This window comes from Cynoglossus semilaevis, chromosome 4 (assembly GCF_000523025.1).
Source record: "Cynoglossus semilaevis isolate Cse_v1.0 chromosome 4, Cse_v1.0, whole genome shotgun sequence".
Taxonomy (NCBI): Eukaryota; Metazoa; Chordata; class Actinopteri; order Pleuronectiformes; family Cynoglossidae; genus Cynoglossus; species Cynoglossus semilaevis.
The window spans coordinates 19826017-19848324 of record NC_024310.1 but is presented as its reverse complement, the minus strand read 5'-3'; the positions used below and the strand labels follow the sequence as shown (position 1 = coordinate 19848324).

General features: G+C 39.2%; 1 protein-coding gene across 1 annotated transcript in view; it reads left to right on the top strand.

Annotated features, from left to right (window-relative positions):
• The first annotated feature begins 2426 nt into the window (after nucleotides 1-2426).
• The window catches only part of rasa2 (RAS p21 protein activator 2), a 31536-nt gene continuing 11654 nt past the window's right edge, over nucleotides 2427-22308 (top strand). Inside the window, exons 1-5 of the mRNA XM_008309845.3 lie at nucleotides 2427-2848; nucleotides 6002-6125; nucleotides 15713-15816; nucleotides 15913-16007; nucleotides 16893-16969. Coding sequence (XP_008308067.1) covers nucleotides 2791-2848; nucleotides 6002-6125; nucleotides 15713-15816; nucleotides 15913-16007; nucleotides 16893-16969 — 458 coding nt within the window. The 5' untranslated portion in view covers nucleotides 2427-2790. The remainder of the gene's footprint in view (nucleotides 2849-6001; nucleotides 6126-15712; nucleotides 15817-15912; nucleotides 16008-16892; nucleotides 16970-22308) is intronic.

The window sequence follows — 22308 nt, the reverse complement described above, 5'->3', positions numbered from 1 at the left end:
ATGCAGTCGGGAGATGGGAGAAAGTTGTAGAAAGTCAACCATCACTGCAGCCCTCTACCAGTCGGGGCTTTATGGCAGAGTGGCCCGACGGAAGCCTCTCCTTAGTGTAAGACACATGAAAGCCTGCATGGAGTTTGCTAAATAAACACCTGAAGGACTCTGGTCTGATGAGACCAAGATAGAACTTTTTGGCCTTAATTCTAAGCGGTATGTGTGGAGAAAATCAACTGTCCAATACAGTCCCAACAGTGAAGCATGGTGGTGGCAGCATCATGCCGTGGGGGTGTTTTTCAGCTGCAGGGACAGGACAACTGGTTGCAATCGAAGGAAAGATGAATGCGGCCAAGAACAGGGATATCCTGGACAAAGAGTGCTCAGGACCTCAGACTGGGCAGAAGGTTCAACTTCCAACAAGACAATGGCCCTAAGCACACAGCTAAAATAACCAAGGAGTGGCTTCGGAACAACTCCGTTACTGTTCTTGAATGGCCCAGCCAGAGCCCTGACCTAAACCCAATTGAGCATCTCTGGAGAGACCTGAAAATGGCTGTCCACCAACATTCACCATCCAACCTGACAGAACTGGAGAGGATCTGCAAGGAGGAATGGCAGAGGTTCCCCAAATCCCCAAAGACTCATGGCTGTATTAGCTCAAAAGGGTGCTAATACATCTGCAAAAATGTCAACAACTCTGTGTTTTGTTTTTCTGTGTGCTGTGTGTACATTAATGAGGAAAGAAAATGAACTTAAATGATTTAAGCAAACGGCTGCAATATAACAAAGAGTGTAAAATTTAAGGGGGTCTGAATACTTTCCGTACCCACAGTATAAAACAATATGTATGGATATAAACTCATTAAAAATAAATTCCATCCATCCATCCCTCCATCCATCCATTTTCATCCGCTTATCCGTTACCGGGTTGCGGGGGCAGCAGTCGCCACCCAAATCACACTGCACCGTACCAACCCCCCTAAACCTTCCTGCGGGTGGTGAGTCCACCGGAAGGTACCAACCGCCCTAACCGGGATTTGAACTTGCCCAGGAGGTGAACCCTCCATACCAATGACAAAGACATTGCCTCTGGGCCAAAGCGCCACTGCTAAATAAATTATATATAATTTTATATATAATTGTATTATATATAAATATTATATAATAATGTTATTATAATAATAATTTTATTTACGGTTTGGCTTGGTGGTTAAGGAAGCGGACTTGGGTCTGGAAGGCTTCAGGGTCGAGTCCACCAGCTGCCAAGTTGCTACTGAGGTGCTCTGAGCATGGTACAGTCCCCACACACTGCTCCCAAGGCAATTAAAGCTACCCACTGTTCACTTTGGTGATGGGTTAAATGCAGAGGTCACATTTTGTTGTGTGCATTGTGTCACAATGACAAGGAGTTCACTTCCCTTCCTTTCCTTTTCTTTATAGCCCATACAGACAAACACACACTATTGAAATGAACAGCGCATTCTGGCTCCATACTTTATGTATACAGACAAACACACACTATTGAAATGCGCATTCTGGCTCCATACTCTATCATTGGCCATCTGATAAATACTCTGTGTTTTATGTTCTTTGTACTTTTTGTACTTACTGACAATCCTGTTACTACAGAAAATGTAAAAGTTAAAAGGTACCATTTACTTCATTACATATGTAAGACTTTTAGAATCTTTTCATGAAGACAAATCCATGTGCTCTGCTCCTGCTGGTTCTTCAGGGACCTACGACACGCCAGAGAAGGTCATTACTTTTGTCTTTAACACAAACTGCTTAAGTATTTAGAGTTGGGCCTCATAACGGAGATTCCAGATGTTTTGCATTCTTTACTGCTTGGTCTGTCATGTAATAGATGAATCATAGAAGATCTTTTCTGAAGAACGGCCAGGGACGCCAGGGCAATTTCCTACCAGCATTATTCATAAAAATAAAAAAAATAGGGTGACATCAAATTATAGTTGCATCAGTTGGATTTTCCTTTTCCTTTTTTTCTTTACAATAACCACAAAAGCAAAGTGTCTCAGATTATAGTGAATTAATTAGTCAGGACTATGATATTTACTTTCAAATGAGATATTCAGAAATGTATAAATCTGTCTAGCTATGTTTTAGGCTATGAACTACCTTGCCATTCAGGCCTACATGATTTTACCTTATAACCCAAAGAAGGCAAGATCAAATGAAGAAGACAAAGATGCAATGCATAGCCCACATTAGTCCTAAGGACAAAGGTCAGAGGCAACAAAAAATATTTTGAATGGAAAAACTTGGCTCATTGTGTATTATTTTGCTGTGCGGTAAAGAAAATGCAACCACGTGAAAATTATATTCATTCGTCTTATTTTTTTATTTAAAGTTGCGATTAAATCACTTTGCTGTATATACTGCTGGCACCATTTTGTTAGGGTGGTCTATTCTGACTTTTAAATAGGTGTGCAGCAATTTATGTATAACCTATACAAAATGTTTTCATGATATATTATGGCTTATGTTTACACTTGTTGCATAACGAAACTCAACAACTTCAAAACGTGAGAAGCTTCTGCCATCGTCAGGCCACTACTCACCGAGGTGAGGCACTCGACTCTCAAAGACTGATTTTTGGACTTGCGAGTGTACGCACTTGCCTCTGCGCGCGCGCGCGTGTCGTGCTTGTACGGGAGCTGACGTGAGCTACAGTGGGGCTGTCTTTCCTCCGCTCTGCCCGCACTCATAAACGGATATGATGATAACCCAGTGCTGAAAACAGCACCGGAGAAGCAACGACAGTGAGCTCTGACCATGGCGGAAGAGGACGACGCCAGGATTCGAATTTTACAGAGCCTACGAGGGAAAATATGTAAGTTTACTTTGCGCGACCAATGTTGTCCGTCTATTGCGGTGGGGAGGCGGGTAAGAGAGGTGGGCACCGGAACCAGCGAGCGTCGTTTGTTAATGATAAGTGGGGTGGGCTGCCGACACTCAGGCGGAGAGACGCTGAGGAAAACGCTTTCTGTAGTGCCTCTCGTCAACTTAGCTTAGCATGCTAACAGCTGCTTCTTGTGAACGATTTCATTCATTGAGTTCTGGCTCCTGACTTAGAAATAAATCTTCAGCAGTCGTTGGTGTTTTATAGTTATTTTAGAGTGAAACATTTTATATCACCAGGACATATGTGGAGACCGGTGTAAGGTTAGCTTAGTTACCGCTGCTGGCACGGCCGCCAGGCTACTGCCAGGCACCTGAGACAGCGGAGTTGTAACTTACTGCAGCATCCGAGAGCCCTGTTTTTCAGGATCTGTTTTTTTTTTTTAAAAAACCACTGACGTACTTACACTAAAATGTTAAAATATATTGTGGTCTAAGTTTTGAACGTTCATTCAAAATCAGTAGTAAATACAATTTTCTTCAACATGTTAAAAGTGGGAACATTGACAGGATGTTGTTGCTAAAATAAAATATATCAACCTGAAATCGCCCATCGTTATAATTATAATTAACAAAATTATAATGCCGTAGAAGACTTTTAAATGTATTATTTTATCTTCTGATAGCAATACCTGCAGGTCTCAGTTGGTAAAATTACGTCACCATTAACTACAATAATCATACAGAAAAATATACCAGCAAACTGCCAAAGCTATTAATTTAAAAGTCAATATTGAATCAAATTTTTAGAATGGATGTGTAGCGGAACTTAGTTAATGGTGACTTTGTAAAAATAAGTTCTTCATGATGAAGTTTTTGTGACACAAATAATGTCCTTTTGGTATTACAGCCTAAATGATTTAATTAAGTTTTTGCAGGGGCTAATTATCTTGTACAGTAGCTAATAAGGAATGAATGACACCTTTTTTGTAAAACAATACTGCCATATGATTAGGTGACGACAGAGGCAGCATTAAGTCTCTTGTAAGAACAGAGTTACATGGCTGTAAAAAACATATTTAGTGTGTTTTTATTAGCACCCTTTTTATTTGAGTATGAATTGGTGGTTTTTGCCTTGGTACAACATATTATTCACACTTTAATAGAAGTATAGTGGTTATTACATTGATGATTCACATTTAAAAAATGCTGATAGGAATCATCGAAATACCTGTTTCCTCATCCTCAACCAGTTTGTGGACCTGTTTAAGTTAAGCAGCTATTTGTCAGATCGAATTATGACTTTCTTTTTATTTGTTAAAAAATATTAAGGCTAACTGTGTATCCAAAGTTACATCATATCCTCAGGTGTCATTTTCAAATACAAATTAAAAGACTAGATCTAGTTTTTTAAGATGCACTATGCTGTCTTGAGAACTTCTTCGGTTAGTGTTATTATTGTAGCCTTGCCTAACCTTAAAAAATGATTAATTTACTCAATTTGAATGCCATTAAACCAGATCTACATTTGTATGTGTAGAGCATTTAAAAAAACAAGTTTTGTACCACACTCACAGCTGACATTTTGTGTTTCTACAAGTGTCGTCCATGTAGTTTAGTTTATATACAGTAGATGTGACACCAGTTATTACTGTAATCAGGAAAAATTGGTTAACTAGTGTGAAAGGCATGCACACAGGAGGACAAATGTCAGTTTCACTACTATGAATTAATGACTAAATGGTTTGCAGAACAAAATAGGGGAACTATGAAGGCATGTAACTCACTTTGGAGTCTTACGAAACTCCATTCTTCCTTGTTCACACTTTGTCCCTTTTCCTTTGGCCTACATCAGTGGTGGTACTTTGTGAACATCAGTTATTTCAGCTGTCATGGGACCACTAGGGCATTGTGATGTGTGCACCCAAGTGTTTCAAGCCAGAATAAAAATCTATGAAAGACCAAGTTCTCAAATAAATAACTGGAAAAGGTTTATTTTATCTTGGTATACAGTATGACCTTTAATATAGTATTGTGCCTTTTCTTAAATCAATATTGAATTAAAGAGATGGTTGTTCAGTGGAAAGATATTGTCAATGTTGAAGTCTGTTCTTGGTTGCCCCTCTCAGCCAAGTTGTCTTGATCCAAGCTTAGTGACAACTACCGATAGTCTGTTTTTACTGGCCTTTGCTAAGATTAGCTTGTTAGAAAGCTTTTCTCACTTCAGGCCTTTCTCAATTAGGTCCCAAACAGAGCTTAGGATAATTATCTGAAGCGTAAGACTGCACCTTTCAATCCATGTATTATTTTGAGGTTATTTTTAGTTTATGTGTTTACTGTTTAGATGCCAGACAATTCAGGTTCAGAGTATGCAGCTTTGATTTGGTTAATCTTTTTATAACCTGCTGTAAGGTGGTAAAACTCTCACAATGACCAATCTGGGTTTGCCTGTGAGGACATTGAAGTGTGTACAAGTCGAGTGTGTGGCACAAAGGTTTTTGTCATCTGTGAATCAGCGCTGTCACATCGCTCTGGTTATGCTGAGGAAGTCAGTGTTTCATGTTTTTAACCACATATGAGCCTCGTCTCCTTTTTCTACATCCGCTTTGCAGGCTGCCATCACAACAGGCAGGAGCGAGTGCTGCCATGAGTACGAGAACGTTCAATATAGGGCCATATGTTGTGCTCATGACAAGTACTTTGTCTGTCCTGCCCCAATTAACATTCATTCATTCATTCATTTTCATACGCGTATCCGTTATCGGGTGGCTGGGGCAGCAGTCTCCATGACTGCCACCCAAATCACACTGCACCGCACCGACCCCCCCTGTGGGTGGTGAGTCCACTCGAAGGTACCAACCGTCGTAACTGGGATTTGATCTTGCCTAAGGGTTCCACACCAATGACAGAGACATTGCCTCTGGGCCAAAGCACCACCCAATTAACATTTATTTTTAATATTTACAGTGTTGAATGAAATTTTTTTTTTTTACTGCAGTCACAAACCTGTGATACTAAGAACACGTAAAAGAAAGGCAAATGCTGTTCCATGGAAGACCCATGAAAACCTAGTTCCTGACTTATTCGGAAAAGACTTGTGTAGGTGCCATATATAGATCCTTACAAGTTCCATCTTTTGATGCAGGTGAAGCTAAGAACCTGTGCCCAGTGTCAGGTCCTAATCGACAAAGGGATCTATGTACATTTTGCACCATAAGCCTGGACCAAGAGGAGGTGTTTCGTACCAGGGTGTTTGACAAAAGTATAAGGTAAGTAGGAAAGAAAATCATATCCCTAGATGTACTTTTAAAACTGAACTTCATGTATGACTGGGTTTTACTTATGTGATTGGTAAGTTAAAGGCAGGGAAGTGCCTATAATTTTATGTATGGCAGATACTGTTCTTCATTTGTGCAAAGTATCACTCAAGTCGACTTCTGGTTAGAGAGCCGATGGAGTAGACGCATCACGCGAGTGCTCCTGTGAACTTTTAACTTTCTAAACCAAAGAGCCCTCTAACTTCCACGCCAAGCGAATTCCTTTGTCCTTGTTTTTCTTTCCTCTTTTTGCTTTGTTTAAACAACACATGCTACTTCTAGAATGGCTGTGAAAGGCAGAAAGACAATCAAAAAAGAAAAGGCTAGCGCTAGCTTAACTCTGGGCGCTGTTACCGCACTTCTTGAAAAACATAGTGAGCCGCTAAGTTCAAAACAACGTTCAGTCAACTCGATTCGAAACTGGACCAAATGCATCTTGCAGTGGAGCACCATGGTCAACGGGTTTTCACTCTCGAACTCGCTGTAGAAGACCTCAGTCAGCAAGTCATAGACATGGAGGACACTTGCTCGACTTTATATGAAAGTAACGCTCGTCTTAAGGCTAAAGTCATCGACTTCCAGGGCTGAAGCAGGAGACAGAACATATGCATTCCTGGTCTCCCTGAGTCCATTCAAAGTTGATCTCCCCCTGAGTTTTTCTCAAAGTTGTTGTACGAGATATTTGGGAATACCGAACTGCCCTCACCACCAGAAAACAACAGAGCACATCATTCTTTGGCACCCAAACTGGCCCCTGGACAGCGACCACGACCAGTTATCTACTAGATTAAGGATCTTCTCATCAGAAAGGCACAGCGGAGAAGGAAGCTTGAAAACCAGGGCCAGCCGGTTGAGATTGTGGTGGACTACAGCCCCAAAGTTCAAAGGCAGCATGCAGAATACAGCGGAGTGTGAAACCCACTTTCCTGTACACTGCCCTGCTCTTGTCTCACACTGTCCGGTGGAGCCAGGAAGTGGATCAGTTCCACTCCCGGCACTACTATACAGCAGAATTTAGCACGTCTATGAAGATTCTCAGTCATCCAGGTCATGGTCAAGTTTAAAAAGTTCTGTTAGGCAACTGGACGTGAATTTTCTAAAAGAAGACATTTCACCTCTAATCCAAGAGGGTTCTTCAGTTCTAACTGGTGGTGGGGAGTACAGCAAATAAATACTCGAGAAAGAGTAGAAGGAATAAAGCTACTTCAGCTCCACCCTGTTAGGTGGGGCCTGGGGGTCAACTGTGAAAGTGTAAACAGTCGTTAAGAGTCTGCTGGGTCGTTGTGGTCCCCATCAGAACGGTTAAGGTCACCTGCCTCTTTGTTGTGTGAAACTGAGGTGAAACTTTTGGGTATGTTTCCTAAAAGTGCTTTGTAAGTGGGTTGTGTCTGAGTCCACCTCCTCTGTTGAGTGATGGTTTTTCCAAGTTGACAAAAATGGCTTCCTTTACCCCTCTCTCAAACCATCTGTCTTCCCTGGCCAAAATGTGTACATGTTTGTCCTTGTTGTCCTCAAAGGAGTGTGGTTTTTCTTTGAGGTGTAAGTGAACCGCTGAGTCCTGTCCGTAGGAGTTGGCTGGAGTGTGCAATAGGAAGATGTGTTATTTTACAATGTTTCTCTTGAATAGGTGGCTGTTTTTTGGAGCTGTCTTGGATGGGGAGGTTGGGGTGGGGGATATGTCACTGCCAGAAACTTTCTAATATTTCCTTTGAAACTTGCACTTTGCAGTAGCTGCATCCAATCTCTTTTCTTTTTTTTTTTTTGCCCAGATAATTTTTAATAATTCTAATTTTTAGCGCCAAATAGGATGAGTGGACTGACGAACTGGTCTAAATCAGGAGTCACCAACGTGGTGCCTGCGGGGCACCTGGTAGCCCATGTGGTGCCTGCGGGGTATGTTATAAAAATAAAACTAGTCAACAAGAGGGTCAAAAATTGGACTGTTACTGTGCTTTTTTTTAAATCAGTTACACTTGCAGTGATATTCAAATGGGTGTAATGACAATGGTAAGAAGAGTGTCTACTATGGTATGTCCCAGAACTCATTATTATTACATTTTTTAGGAAGTCTGTATCAAACAAATAGCTCTTCATATTACTAAGTACCCTTGAAGTAGCTTTCAGTTTCAAAAAGGTTGGTGACCCCTGGTCTAAATCATCCGGTAAAAAAAAAAGAAAGGTCTTTTCACACTTAAAACAACTTAAAACAAAAATAGCTTTTCTACAAGAAACCCATATTCGCTGTTTAGACAATAGCCATCTGTTAGCCGGATGGTTGGGGCAGAGATTCCATTTAAGGCCTGAGGAGTCTCAGTCCTTATCAGTCAGGGCGTTCCATTTGAACCACATAACACAATCTCTGATAAATGTTGTTGATATGTGATTGTGGCAAATTATACAGTACACTAGTTGTACTTACAAATGTTTTTGCCCCAACTATAGATGACATAGGCTTTTTTGAACGAGCAGTCGGTGGCAACTTAAACTGTTGGCTTGACCCAGTTCTCGACTGACCCTCTACGAACCCTGGCATAGTGAGAAGGTCACTTCTTTATTCAGGCTTTTCTCACGGACTTTGGTGTCTGTGATGTATGGCGCTGTCTATATCTATTTTATCCCTAGATCCTTTTTTCAACTCATTGATACAGTTATTTCCTTATATTTATGGCAGGGCAAACGACCGTGTTTGAACAAGACTCATCTTCAAAAGACCAAGGTAACACGGGGTCTGGCCCTTTCAAACTCTTGCTTTTATTATGGTGCTGCTAACTTGCGTTGCCTGACATTTTGGTCCTACTGCTTTAGCCATCTTGACTGTCCTGACTCGGTAGCAATGGAGTTACGGTCTACCAATAACTGGTAAATTTTTCCATTTCTTGGAACCTCACTTCCACTTCCTTCACTTAAATCAGTTAGAACCCCAGTGGTTAAACAATATAAAAATCTGGGTCCAATTTAGGAAGTACTTTAGTGGTTTTCATAGCTTCTCTCTCTTTAGCCCCATTGCCTCAAACTACATCTTCAAAGCATCCAATCAGGACTCTGCTTTTTGACAAATGGCACAGGAAAGGTATTGCACATTTTAAATAGATAGATAGAGTAGATAGACAGATAGCACTTTATTAATCCCTCGGGAGTTCCCTTTTTAGGCCCAAGCAGCAGTACGGCACCAAAATAACAGTAAAAACACACAAATAGGTAAAATACTATATATAACTCCTATATATATATATATATATACACACACACATATATTGGTATGTACGCTAAGTGTACCACATTATCTCTATGGTATGTATATTTAAGCAGAACTAGTATAATTATAAGGATGTTATGTGAACAGGTATATAAATATATAAACAGTATAAATAGTTAAGTAGTTAAATAATTAAATTAGATAAACAGTTATAGGCAGTACCAGCAGATATATTAGTGTATGATGTCGACCTGATTTATACAACCATTATCACCAAGAGCCACCACGCACATACAACATATTATATTATATATGTATAGTAGCTCCTAGTAACAATGGCTGTACAAATAGTTGTATTACCGTATTTTCCGAACTATAAGGCGCACTTAAAAACCTTTAATTTTCTCAAAAATCGACAGTGCGCCTTATAACACGGTGCACCTTATGTATTACTTGTGGTTGCGCTTACTGACCTCGAACCGATTTTATAAAGCTAAACCACACAGCGCATCACACATGATGGCACACAACTGAAGCACATTCTTGTTCTTTTTCTTTCGGGTATGTCCCTTTTTCAGGGGTTGCCACAGCGAATCATTGTTTTCCATCTCTCCCTGTTCTCTGCATCTTCTACTCTGACTCCAACTATCTGCATGTCCTCCCTCACTGCATCCATATATCTCCTCTTTGGCCTTCCTCTCTTTCACCTACCTGGTAGCTCCATCTCCAACATTCTTCTACCAATGTATCCACTGTCCCTCCTCTGCACATGTTCAAACCATCTCAATCTGGCTTCTCTAGCTTTTTCTCCAAACCTTCCTGTCTGTGTTGTCTGTCTAATGAACTCGTTCCTGATCCTGTCCATTCTTGTCACTCCTAGAGAGAATCTTAGCATCTTTAACTCTGCCATCTCCAGCTCCGCCTCCTGTCTTCTGCCTATTGCTACCGTCTCTAAACCATACATCATGGCTGGTCTCACCACCGTTCTGTAAACCTTTGCCTTCACCTTTGCCTTCACCTAACAATTGATCCTAAATACGTACCTAAACTCCTGCACCTTCACCACCTCTGCTCCTTGTAACCTCACTATGGCAGGAGGCTAACGGGTAAAGTCCGGGCAACATATAACTTTACGGAGACATGTCCAGGGTTACACCAACTGTTATTAACGTATATGATGAGTCCCGCACCTTTGCTCTTCCCGTATGCCTTTGTGTCCCTGTCGACTCTCACTGCTATAAGTCCTTGCAGATCCACATTAACATCGGTTACGCTGTCAGTAAGCCAAGTCTCTGTGAAGATGAACAGGCTGCACTCCCAGTATATCCGCTGATTGTACAGCACGGAAAGCTTACCCATCTTATTGGAAAGAGAGTTTACGTTGCCCATGATGACCGAGGGAATTGATGGTTTGAAACACCTCCGTTCATCCGCTATCTTCACCTTTACTTTAGCCCCGGCTCTGCATCCTCTGTATCTCCTTTTTATCTCAACCGGTATGTTGTGCCGTATTCCGTGCATAGTTGTCCTCAGAGCCAGCTCGTCCCTTGAATAAACGAGAGAACTGGCTCCAGTTGCCTTTTTAAGACTGCCGGTATCGATCGGATACATTTAATAGTAGTACTTCGTGAAAGGAGTAAAGAAAAAGTAAGAAAAGTAAAGCAAAAGTGGTAAAAAACGGATTAGTGCTGCAGAGCAACCAGAAGGCTGCTGCCGTCAGCATTAGTGCCATCTTGTTACTTATATCTGTAATACTGAAATATCTGTTCATAGGCAACAGTGTGTCATCATTTGAGCAGCTAGGTAAAAAAGTTTGGCCTCCACAAGTCACATCTGTTCAGGTACTTTCAGGCAAGACACTGTTTACCCTCAGACGTCCAGATCTGTAACAACACCAGCAGACTTGACTATTGTTGACACTGTCCTTTCTATAGATCTACTTAAAAAGAAACTAATTTGGGCTCTTTATTGCAAACTATTGGTTCTTCGGAGTGCTCCTACAGACAAGCTCAAAGCTGCATGGGAAGAGGACTCTGGGTTTTCTTTATCAACTGTGGGTTTCCACAGTTAATCTGTTTAATTCAACCTTCTTCTGTGCACATAACTGCTTAATCCATTTCAAGCTGGTACACAGGCCTCATATTTCCAAGGGATAACTGTCCTCCATATACCTGAATATTAGTCTATACTGCGTCAAATGCAAAATCATGGAAGCTTCCCTCTTTCATATTTACTGGTCCTGCCCAGGCCTCAATAAATATTGAAGAGAAGTCATTCGCACACTTTCTTTGGTCTTAAACAGTAAAAATATAATTAAACCCATTGACTACTTTGTTTGGGGCTTGAGAGGGGAGAAAAAGTTAAATACAACAAATCAATGCACTCCTTTGCCTCCCTTCTAGCTCGACAAACAATTGTGCTCAGTTGGAAAGACACTTTCCCTTCCACTCATGCACAATGGATGAAAACAAAATTGAAAGACACTTTCCCTTCCACTCATGCAAAATGGTTGCAAAAAAAAAAAAAAGAGAAAATAATATATTCATTAAAGCAATTAAAAAAGAAGTTCCAGAAAGTGTGGCGTACCTTTCTAAAAACATGGCATACTCTGTAAAGGCCTGTCCCTTAAATTTAGCTCGGTTATACATTTTTTAAAAATTAATTTATATTTCAACTCATTCATAGCGATTGGTATAACAGTGACTAATGGTGCAATAGAGTAATCTGGCAGTGACAAGGGAGGGATTATTTTGTGCATAGTTTGTTGTTTTTTGTGTGTTTGCGTTTGGTTTACTAAGAAAATTTCAATACAAAGATTTAAATATATAAATATATATTTAAATATTATAATATATTAAAACTATCACACGGGTAGGGATGACTTGATTGATGTCTTACAAAGGACAGATCATTGGTAGAATAACAAGTAAATAAAAACATTATTTTACCTGTATGATTATTTGCAACATGTTAATGTCATTTTTTTCTTGAAATCACTGCATTTCTTTGTACAAGAAAAGAAACACAATTGAATGAAATTATGACTGGTAAGGGCTAACCCTAACCCTTTAAGCTGCTAAGTCAGTTTTCTGCACATGCATACAACATTATTAAAGTATTACACAGAAACAGTTGTTTATATCATTGCTGGTTTACAGTCTTGCTGGACGTGTTGTCTGGCCCAACTTTACTTCTGCACAACGTCTAGTACCTCTTTCTGTTTTTTTGTAATTAGTTGTGATCAGTTGCAGTGCAGTTGTAGTGCCAGTAGTGTAGTGTAACTTTTAAGATATTTATTTAAGCATAAACAACTGAAGAAATGTAACACATTTGACATGCATCAGTGTCAGGAAAAAAAAAATCAACTTTAGATTTAGAGAGGGTTTGGGAGTTTCTGGTGAAATATGTGACTGAGGGGAAAAAAACAAATAAAATTAAACTGTTAAAGTAAATAGCTCACACCTCACCCCGTGCGTGGTGTTGTTTGAGTTGGGAAATATGGAAGCGATTCTCTCTGAAATGCACCATTTCACACATATGCATTGTGAGCAACTCAAAGAAGGTATGGGAAATTGTCAGTGAGGAAACCTCTAGATTTCTCTCTTCATCATTGCACATCTCTGCACATCTTGAAGCCACAGGTCTTGAATTTCACAACACACTTTTTTCTCCTTTTTGATGCCGTTCAGAGAGATCTAGTCTATGAGGAAGTTTGCCCTCTCACAACTGCCCTGCACTCATATTTAACTCACATGCTGTCCATTTCTTCTGATCCCCCTTGAGATTGTTCTACTCCTTCATTGGAGTCCAGCTGTGTTTAATTAAACTGATTGGACTTGATTAGGAAAGGCACACACCTGTCTATATAAGACCTTACAGCTCACGGTGCATGTCCGAGCAAATGAGAATCATGAGGTCGAAGGAACTGCCCAAGGAGCTCAGAGACAAACTTGTGGCAAGACACAGATCTGGCCAAGGTTACAAAAAAATATCTGCTGCACTTAAGATTCCTAAGAGCACAGTGGCCTCCATAATCCTTAAATGGAAGAAGTTTGGGACGACCAGAACTCTGCTTAGACCTGGATGTCCAGCCAAACTGAGCAATCGTGGGAGAAGAGCCTTGGTGAGAGAGGTAAAGAAGAACCCAAAGATCACGGTGGCTGAGCTCCAGTGATGCAGTGGGGAGATGGGAGAAAGTTCCACAAAGTCAACTATCACTGCAGCCCTCCACCAGTCGGGGCTTCATGGCAGAGTGGCCCGACGGAAGCCTCTCCTCAGTGCAAGACATATGAAAGCCCGCATAGACTTTGCCAAAAAACACATGAAGGACTCCCAGACTATGAGAAATAGGATTCTCTGGTCTGATGAGACGTAGATTGAACGTTTTGGCATTAATTCTAAGCGGACTAGATGACCATAAGCACACAGATAAAATAACCAAGGAGTGGCTTCGGAACAACTCTGTGACCATTCTTGACTGGCCCACCCAGAGCCCTGTCCTAAACCCAATTGAGCATCTCTGGAGAGACCTGAAAATGGCTGTCCACCAACATTCACCATCCAACCTGACAGAACTGGAGAGGATCTGCTAGGAAGAATGGCAGAGGATCCCCAAATCCAGGTGTGAAAAACTTGTCGCATCATTCCCAAGAAGACTCATGGCTGTACTAGCTCAAAAGGGTGCTTCTAGTACATTAATGAGAAATAAAAATGAACTTTTTTGATTTTAGCAAATGGCTGCAATGAAACAATGAGTGGCAAATTTAAAGGGGGTCTGAATACTTTCCGTACCCACTGTATATGTGAACTAATTTAGAAATTGACAACATGACACTCTCACGTGTGACACTCTCTCACACACACACACACACACTGCTTTATTAAGTGTGTGTGTTGAAGAACAGTCTACGTTTCTAACTCTAAGACTTTGCAGCCAAATCTTAAGGTTAAATTTTAAGGGAAACAACAAGTTGTTTTTCATTTGCACATACTTTCTGTTACTGGAGTTCAACTGTCTAAGTGCTGCTATGTCACAGATGGTCCATCTGTAGGCAGCACCTGCACGTAAGTAGTGCTTAATCCATAATCATCTGTGTCAGATCAAGCTGTCCTGCTCCTGCTTACAGTCTGTTGGCAGCACTGAGGTATAAAAATGCTCCCATCCTCTTTGTTTAATGCCAACTTATATGGTGCTCTAAGGACAGTTTTGGACACGAGGCTAAGTTGTGTGCTTTTGCAGCCATGTTGTTCCGTGACAGGAAGAAGTATCTTCTTCCTGTTTCTTCCTTGCTGTTCAATTAACACGGTGTATTGCTTGATAATTATGCATACAAGCTTTACCTCTAATTATCAATTTGCTGCGTTGTCTTAGAATCATGTTAATATGTATTTTGAAGACATTTAATAAACCTTTTTTTTTCAAAAATTAATTTTTTTTTTTTTTCAAAAATTAGAAAAAAAGAAAAAGGGTCAAATCAAGCCCAATTTCAGGACCCCCACAGTACTCCCTTGGGGTTGTAAAATCTCTGTTGAAGACCTCTGCCATAAGAGACATCAATGTGTTTGTTAAAGTGTAATAAGAAATGAATACATTTACACAATTTTGTAAAACTCGAGTTGTTTTTTTTGGGGTTTTTTTGCATTTTCATTTATTAAGGGCTTTAAAATAAAATAAATTTGTTTTCACCCATGACCTGAAGTCTTTTATATTGTGTATACTGTGTTGGTACTATTCCACAATGCTTAAGCTAACCAGCTAACCACAAAAATAGGACAGATGGCTAATAGAGACTTCGGTTGTTTTTTTGCTGTTTTTCAATTTCTTGTTTCATTTGAGTTTGTTACAGTAAATATCATGGAGCTGGTGTGTGTTTACAGTAGATAAAATAGCAAATGTACACCTGTCACCTCGCAAAACACTCCCTTTTACTGCTATGAGTCACAAGGGCACCCTGTGTCGTCCACCTTCTGCTCCGGCAGTTTTATCTCCGCAACATGGAGTTATACTGTGATCAAGGCCTTGTTAGAACGTTGGTGTTTTGTTTTTTTTGACAGGGAGAAAAGCAGCTGAAAACAGAAAGGGGAGTCAAACTACTACATGTTACTGATTGTGGTATATAAAAAAAAACATGCTAAAATATGAAGGATCATCCTTCACTGTCCAAATACAACCACAGCCTATTTTAAAATAAGTGGAGTTTAATATGTAATTGTTTCTCATGGCATTGTCTCTAAAAAGCAACTGCTTAAATTGTGTTTTAGCCCCAGAAAGCATACCAAATAGCGCTGTAACTTGGTTTGAGTGGCTCTGTTGTTTAATGTAAACTCCTGCCTTTATTTACAGCCCATTCTATGGAGAAGATTTCTACTTTGAGATCCCGCGTCCTTTTCAGTGTTTGTCCTTCTATGTTTATGCCAAGGGTGTTTTTCAAAGGGACCAACCTGTGGGTAAGTTTCAATTATCATTACACCTACACAAGACTGACTCATCTGAAAGACTGGGTTGTTGTTCTTACTATGCCTGTGTGGGTGTTTTCTTATCAGGTAAGGTATCAATTCGGAAGGATGACCTTTGTAAATACAGTGGGAAGGAACACTGGTTTGGCATTCAGCCAGTAGATCCAAACTCGGAAGTACAGGTAATATTCAAGGAGAATTTTTTTATTCCTAACCCTAACTGCCGTTAATATACACAGTATTGACTTAATACACCATAAAGAAAATTCTACTTTGTCAACTAATCATGAACAATTATGATTCTTCTACAGCACCCTGTGATTAATTACATAAAAAAATATTGACTTGGCACCCTGTGATTAATTACATAAAAAAACATTGACTACATTTAAATCACCAACTAATTAAGTGTTTTACTTTCACTATTATTGTGGGTCAAACAGGTTGGATGAAGAGATTGGAAAAACAGTCTTATTTTTTATCAACGTGCTTGTTAAGTTATTTAGGAAATGTGTTATAACATCAATATTTAAAAATAAGTGTAATGTAACAATAAGTGGTTTAGAATTGAGGTGGAATGACCACTAATAATATTATGTGTTTGTTTTGTTTTGTTTTGTTTTTTTTGGCTTTCTTGCCTTCAAAAGAACTTGCTCAGTCATTTAATGCTGAATTGGCAAGTGTGTAGTTGACTTGTTGGGCCAGTCTCTGTTTCCCCTCTCTCTCTTTCTCTATTTTTGTCTCTCCTACTGACTCTCGTCACATCTGTCTTTCTCTTTCTTTCTTTCAGTAGGTTTTCACTTTATTTCAAAACTTATAGCACCTTCATGTTTCAAATGTTTCCTTTGGCATAAAATCAGTCATGAATATAATTATTTTTGTTAAAGTCATAAGTACTATGTGTACACAGTGCAGTGCTCAGGTGGAATGAAGAATTTGGTGTACATTATTTATGCTCCTAGTCACAAGCTGCAGCCAACACTTTTATTTTGTTTTTCAACTGACATTAATCGACTGGAAACTTCTGAGATCTCATGACTGCTCTCCTCTCTTCTTTTGTTAAACAGGGTAAGGTTCACCTTGAGATGCGGCTAAATGAAGTGATCACAGAAAACGGCTCATTGGGTCAGCACTTACTTGTTCGGTGAGTAAAACGATATTTAGAGCCTGTCTGATGCTGAGGGATGTCTCATCAAGTGTTATACTTTACTTTTGCTAACTTTAGAGATTATTAGAATCTAATTTAGACACACTATTGTGCGTCCTGTACATCCAGTTACCTATTGTACAGCTTCATAGTGAGATCACATTTAAACTTTCACACATGTCCTTTGCAATTATTGCTATAGATGGAAAGAGAGACATAATGAGGAGTGTAGTGTCATAAATAAATTAAAAAAAGTCCACCTTTAATCTGGAGTTCATCAAGCAACTTATTTTATAAGCAGAAAATTCCAAAACTTCTGTCTGTTTTTTTTGTTGTTGTTTTGTTTCTGTGTTACCAGAATAACACCTCTTAATACAATAGTTTACAAGCTTTTTGTACAGTTCCCCCTACACCACCCTCGGATACAGACACATTCACAGCTTTTGTATAAAAACTCCACCAAACACTAATTTATTCCAATACTGTTGTTCTTGTTGAACAAAAGAAGTAAAATTACAATTCATTCTTGATTTTACTATTATGGTAAAAAATATAGAAAATAGAGATAAAATTGAATTTATTAAAAATTGTATTTATTATTTTATTTATTATTATTATTTATTATTATTATTATTTTATTATTTATTTTTTCATTTATTAAATTTGCATTTTTCAAAATCGATTGCAAATTATGGGACTATCCAAATTTCTCAGTTTTCTTGGCAAATGGCACATACCAATACAGCCTTTTCCTATACGAAATTATTTTTTTTTCAATTGACAGCATTCAAAATTAATAAAAGTAGGGATGCCCCCGAACATTTGGCCACTGAAAATCTCTGGCCAAAAATGGCCCAAACGTGCATTTTTCGGTTTTCAGCCGAATGACTTTTATTACCAAAACAAAACAGCCAAAACAGGACGTTATGTTGACGTAGGCAAAAACCGTGGCCAGCGCAGGCTTGTCTGAAAGTGCCAACATGTCTACGGTGTGGAAGTATTTCAACATGAGAATGACCCAAGGATAGTGATTTGCAAGACGTGTAATGCTGAAATATTTCGACACATTGGGTTTAATTTATTACCTGAAATGCAAACGTGCCGATTGCTATGCTGAATATGAGAGGAAGGAAAGCCTCTTTGCGCAAAAGCAAGAGTCATGGCTGCATACAGCACAGAACAAGAGCTCCCCGCAACATTCACGCCGGTGGGTCTTAATAGACCGCATTCTCTCTCTTCTTGCCCCGTTTGAGCAGCTAACTAAAGAGATCAGCTTATCTGATGCATCTGTAGCCGATCTTTGTCAGCACACGTTTGACTGAGATCTATTCGGATCCTGCGCACTTTGTCGAGACTGTGCTTGATCCGCATTATAAATATCATTACTTGAATGCAGGAATAAAGCAGCGCACACAGCGATCCAGCAATTGACTTAAATGCATTTTGTGTTTTTATGAGAGAACATATTTAATTTTACAATCTATCAGCAGTACATTATCATTTAAAGTACACATAAGTGGGGTCAAGTTTAACATTTTATGTTGAATATTATTTTATTTTATATTTTATTTTATATATAATCATTTAACGTACACATAAGTGGGGGGTCAAGTTTAACATTTTATTTTGAATTTTATTTTATTTTATATTGTGCATCATTGGAATGTCCTAAATAATATTTTTTTAATAATTGTGTAATTGTTTTATTCTTTGAAACATTAATATTAAGTTATGCAATTGCGGTGCCTTGATTTCATTGAGGTTTAGTACACAATCATAGCCAAAATGCAATGGTACTAATATTTGGCATCATAATTTCTTTTGGTGTTTCGGTTTTCTGTCTTGGATTTCTCATTTTCTGTTGTCAGTTTCAGACAAGAATTTTAATTTCGGTGCACCCCTAAATAAAAGGTGTTCTGCTGCTCATTTTTATTCTCATCACTTGAAACATTTGATTTTTTTGCTGAAAAATGGCGTTTAAGTTTGTTTTACCAAAGAACTGCAGTTGGCTCCTCCTGGTTAAACTTGAGTGAACTTGAAGAGTTATTAACGAAAATAATAGGACAAAACTCCTAACTGTACCAATTTGTATGGTACACAATCACAAACTTTATTTATCTAAAGGAAAAGACATGTGCAATATAAATTATAGAAAGCCCATGGACGAACTCATGGACATCGTCAAGATACAACACAGTCTATATAATTTGTTCCATTTATTTGAGTTAATATCACAAAAAAGTAATAACAAAATCCCAACTGAAGTTACAGTAGCTGTGAGCAACTGCACAGCAAACATCGTCTGTCTCGTATTTGACAGGCACTGCACACTAGAGAGCCATGGTTAGAAAACATTAGTGGTATTTTACCTTGTTGAGCTTACTGTGTTTTTAACCAAATTCAAAACGTTGCTGGAGTGATATTAATATCAACGTTTCGCATTACCTTGCAGCAGGGTGTCAAACTCCAAACAAATCTGCAGGCCAATCTCAATATTTATTGAAAAATTGGCTACACCTGATATGTAATTTTGTAACCTTTTCATATGGAAACAAACTTTAGTTTGATATTACAAAAGCTTGATATTACAAACATATGAGTATTTAAAATAAAAGACGTCAGTAGTATTCATTTCTTATTTAAATAAGAAAAAACAAATTGTCTCTCTCTATAGTCTTTTGCGTTTCTTTTTAAAGTTTTTTTTTTTTTACAATCCAACAAAAAAAAAGTCTTTCAAAGAAAATTCATTGAAATTTAAATTCAATAAAAACTACATATATTAAAGCTCAATTTGCTACACTCTGATTTACTCTGCACATTGGTCTAAGCTAGATATCTGGCATATTTTCTTAGATGCAAGTTCATCAATTTCTGGGGTCAGGCTCTAGGCTGAGGAAATTCTCAGGATGGACTGAAGGTGTTTATCAGTGAGTTGACTTCTGTGTGCTGTATTGTTTCATGTTCATTAAAGAGAACATTTGTTCACATAGATATGTGTTGCCGAACATAGAGAGCATTTGAGCAGCTTGCGTACGTAGTTGGGGCCATTGTACCGGGGAGGAAACTGCACAGCATCCACAGAGTCATACTTCGACTTGAGTTCAATTAGCTCCTTTGAAGGTTGGTTGGTGCGCTTTCCGCGTCAACCACAAACGGATTACTGAGCAGTTCAAATCTTAGTTTCTGGGCCGGGTAAACTCGATACTGAGCACGTTGAGTTTTTCAGCCAACTGTGTGCTAGGCAGCACGGCAGGCGAGATTTGCTCTTTCGTGGTTTGGCAGCACAGAAAATGACCCAAGTTTCCTCGCGGAATCTGAGTCTTCCGGGCACAACTTAGTTGTTAGGTTGCAGGTTAAGCACATCGAGATGGCTCAGCAATCTCTGTTTGTTAGGACACATCTCTGTATGCTGAATCTAACTCCTCTACACTTGAAGACTTGAACTGGCAGTGATTAAAACCTTTGGCTCTTAATGAAGTTAAATTACTCGTGTTATGGTGCTCATAACATGTTCCATTTGCAAGGCTTTGCCACACAACGCTTCTTGGTGTATGATGCAGTGATGAACTGTAAGTTCACCTGCATTTTCCTCCTTCTCCCGAATCCTACCCACCAATCCACTCTTGATCGCACATTGCGGGCGCACCATCTATCGTCAGGCCCACAACTTTATCCCAGGGCAGTCTCATTTCATTTATACATTTGGATACCTCTTCAAAGATATCTCTTCCTGTGGTTGTGCCATGCAATGATTTAATCCTAAAAGTTTTTCCACGGATGAAGATTGATAGCTGGGCAGTATCAGATGTGTCAGCAAGGGAGAATGTGAAAAAAATCTTTTCCTTTTTTTTTTATCAGTCGATTGGTGGCAAGGTTCACATGTATGCTCAGCCACTGTGTTCCTGCTTAAAAATGCTCACATTTAAAAATTCCTGCCTTTTATCTTGGCACATAATGTCGCTAACTTTGACCATGCACTTTTTGACAAACTCTCCCTAATAATAATAATAAACGGCTGAGCTGATTTTGCAAGTTCTGCTGCCACAATAAAGCTCGCCTTCACAGCAACTTCACTTTTTAATTTTGCTTTCATGAAAATAGTCTGCCGGGAAACCAGATTTCTTTTCATCCCCTCTACCTTCTAGAGCTTCTGCTTTTTTCGGGTCCTTGTGCTTCTCATAGTGTTTTGGTTCACAGTGTCTTCTTAGATTATATTCTTTTGTTACAGCCAGGTTGGCTACGCACACAAGACAAACAGCTTAGATTATATTCTTTTGTTACAGCCAACAAGTCTGTCCTTTCCTGCCCTGTCCTAATATTCGTGAACAGATAATCTGCCTCCCAACTTTCTTGAAAGCACCTGTTTTCCATCTTTTGTTTGGCCATTTTTGTGGAGGGGTGTAATTAATGTGTCCAGGGTGATTAGTAGCTTAGTTACCAATGAGTGTAAACTAGCATTTGGGGATCTGGGATGAGTATTAGTGGTGCATGTGCTGTATACTGGCGGGCCAGCTCTAATGCACATTGGATATGATCTCGTGGGCCCAAATATAATTACACCAGGGGCCTGATTTGGCCCGCAAGCCTGAGTTTGACACCTGTGCTTTAGAGGTTAGACCTCTAGCTTATCACCTATCCAACCCAGTTCTAGAAATGAACATAATAATTGAGTCCCATAATCATCCAACAAATGGGAACTTTACAATATATATATACTGTATATATGGGTGTTTGCAACTGACACAGGCTGCCACCAGAGGTGCCATTAAGTACGAGATCGCAACTCAGAGGCTGCCGCACAAGAGGTGCCGATAAGGATGTTGTTCCTCTGAGAATTGTTATTGCTATCTACTGAACGTGAGACGATCACTGCACATATGTAAGGCACTGTCCTGTTTGTATGCTGTGCACCCTTCATTCACAGATTAGGAGCATTTTAATGCGTGGGAGGAAGTCATGACATCTGAGCAGGAAGTCTGCACCTTTAACAGTGCAACCCCTGTGGTTTCTTCTGCCTTCATTCACTTTGTCAGCATTGAGAGTCTTTGCTCGAACAATAACTGTCAGCTATAACTGTACACTCTCATTGATGAACTTGCCTCACACTCAATTTAGGTCTACAACTTTTTTTTAAGGACCAAGATAAACCCGCTAGGAGAAATGAATCAAAACAGTCAGGGATTTCTTTACAGAATTATCTTACAGAATAATGTTAAGAAAAAGGGATATAACTGTACTATTATATATACTATTTTTTTAAATGTCACTTCTCAATCTTATTTAACTGGGGTTTTGTGTGCAGAAAAACTATTTTCTTAACATATTCTTAACACACA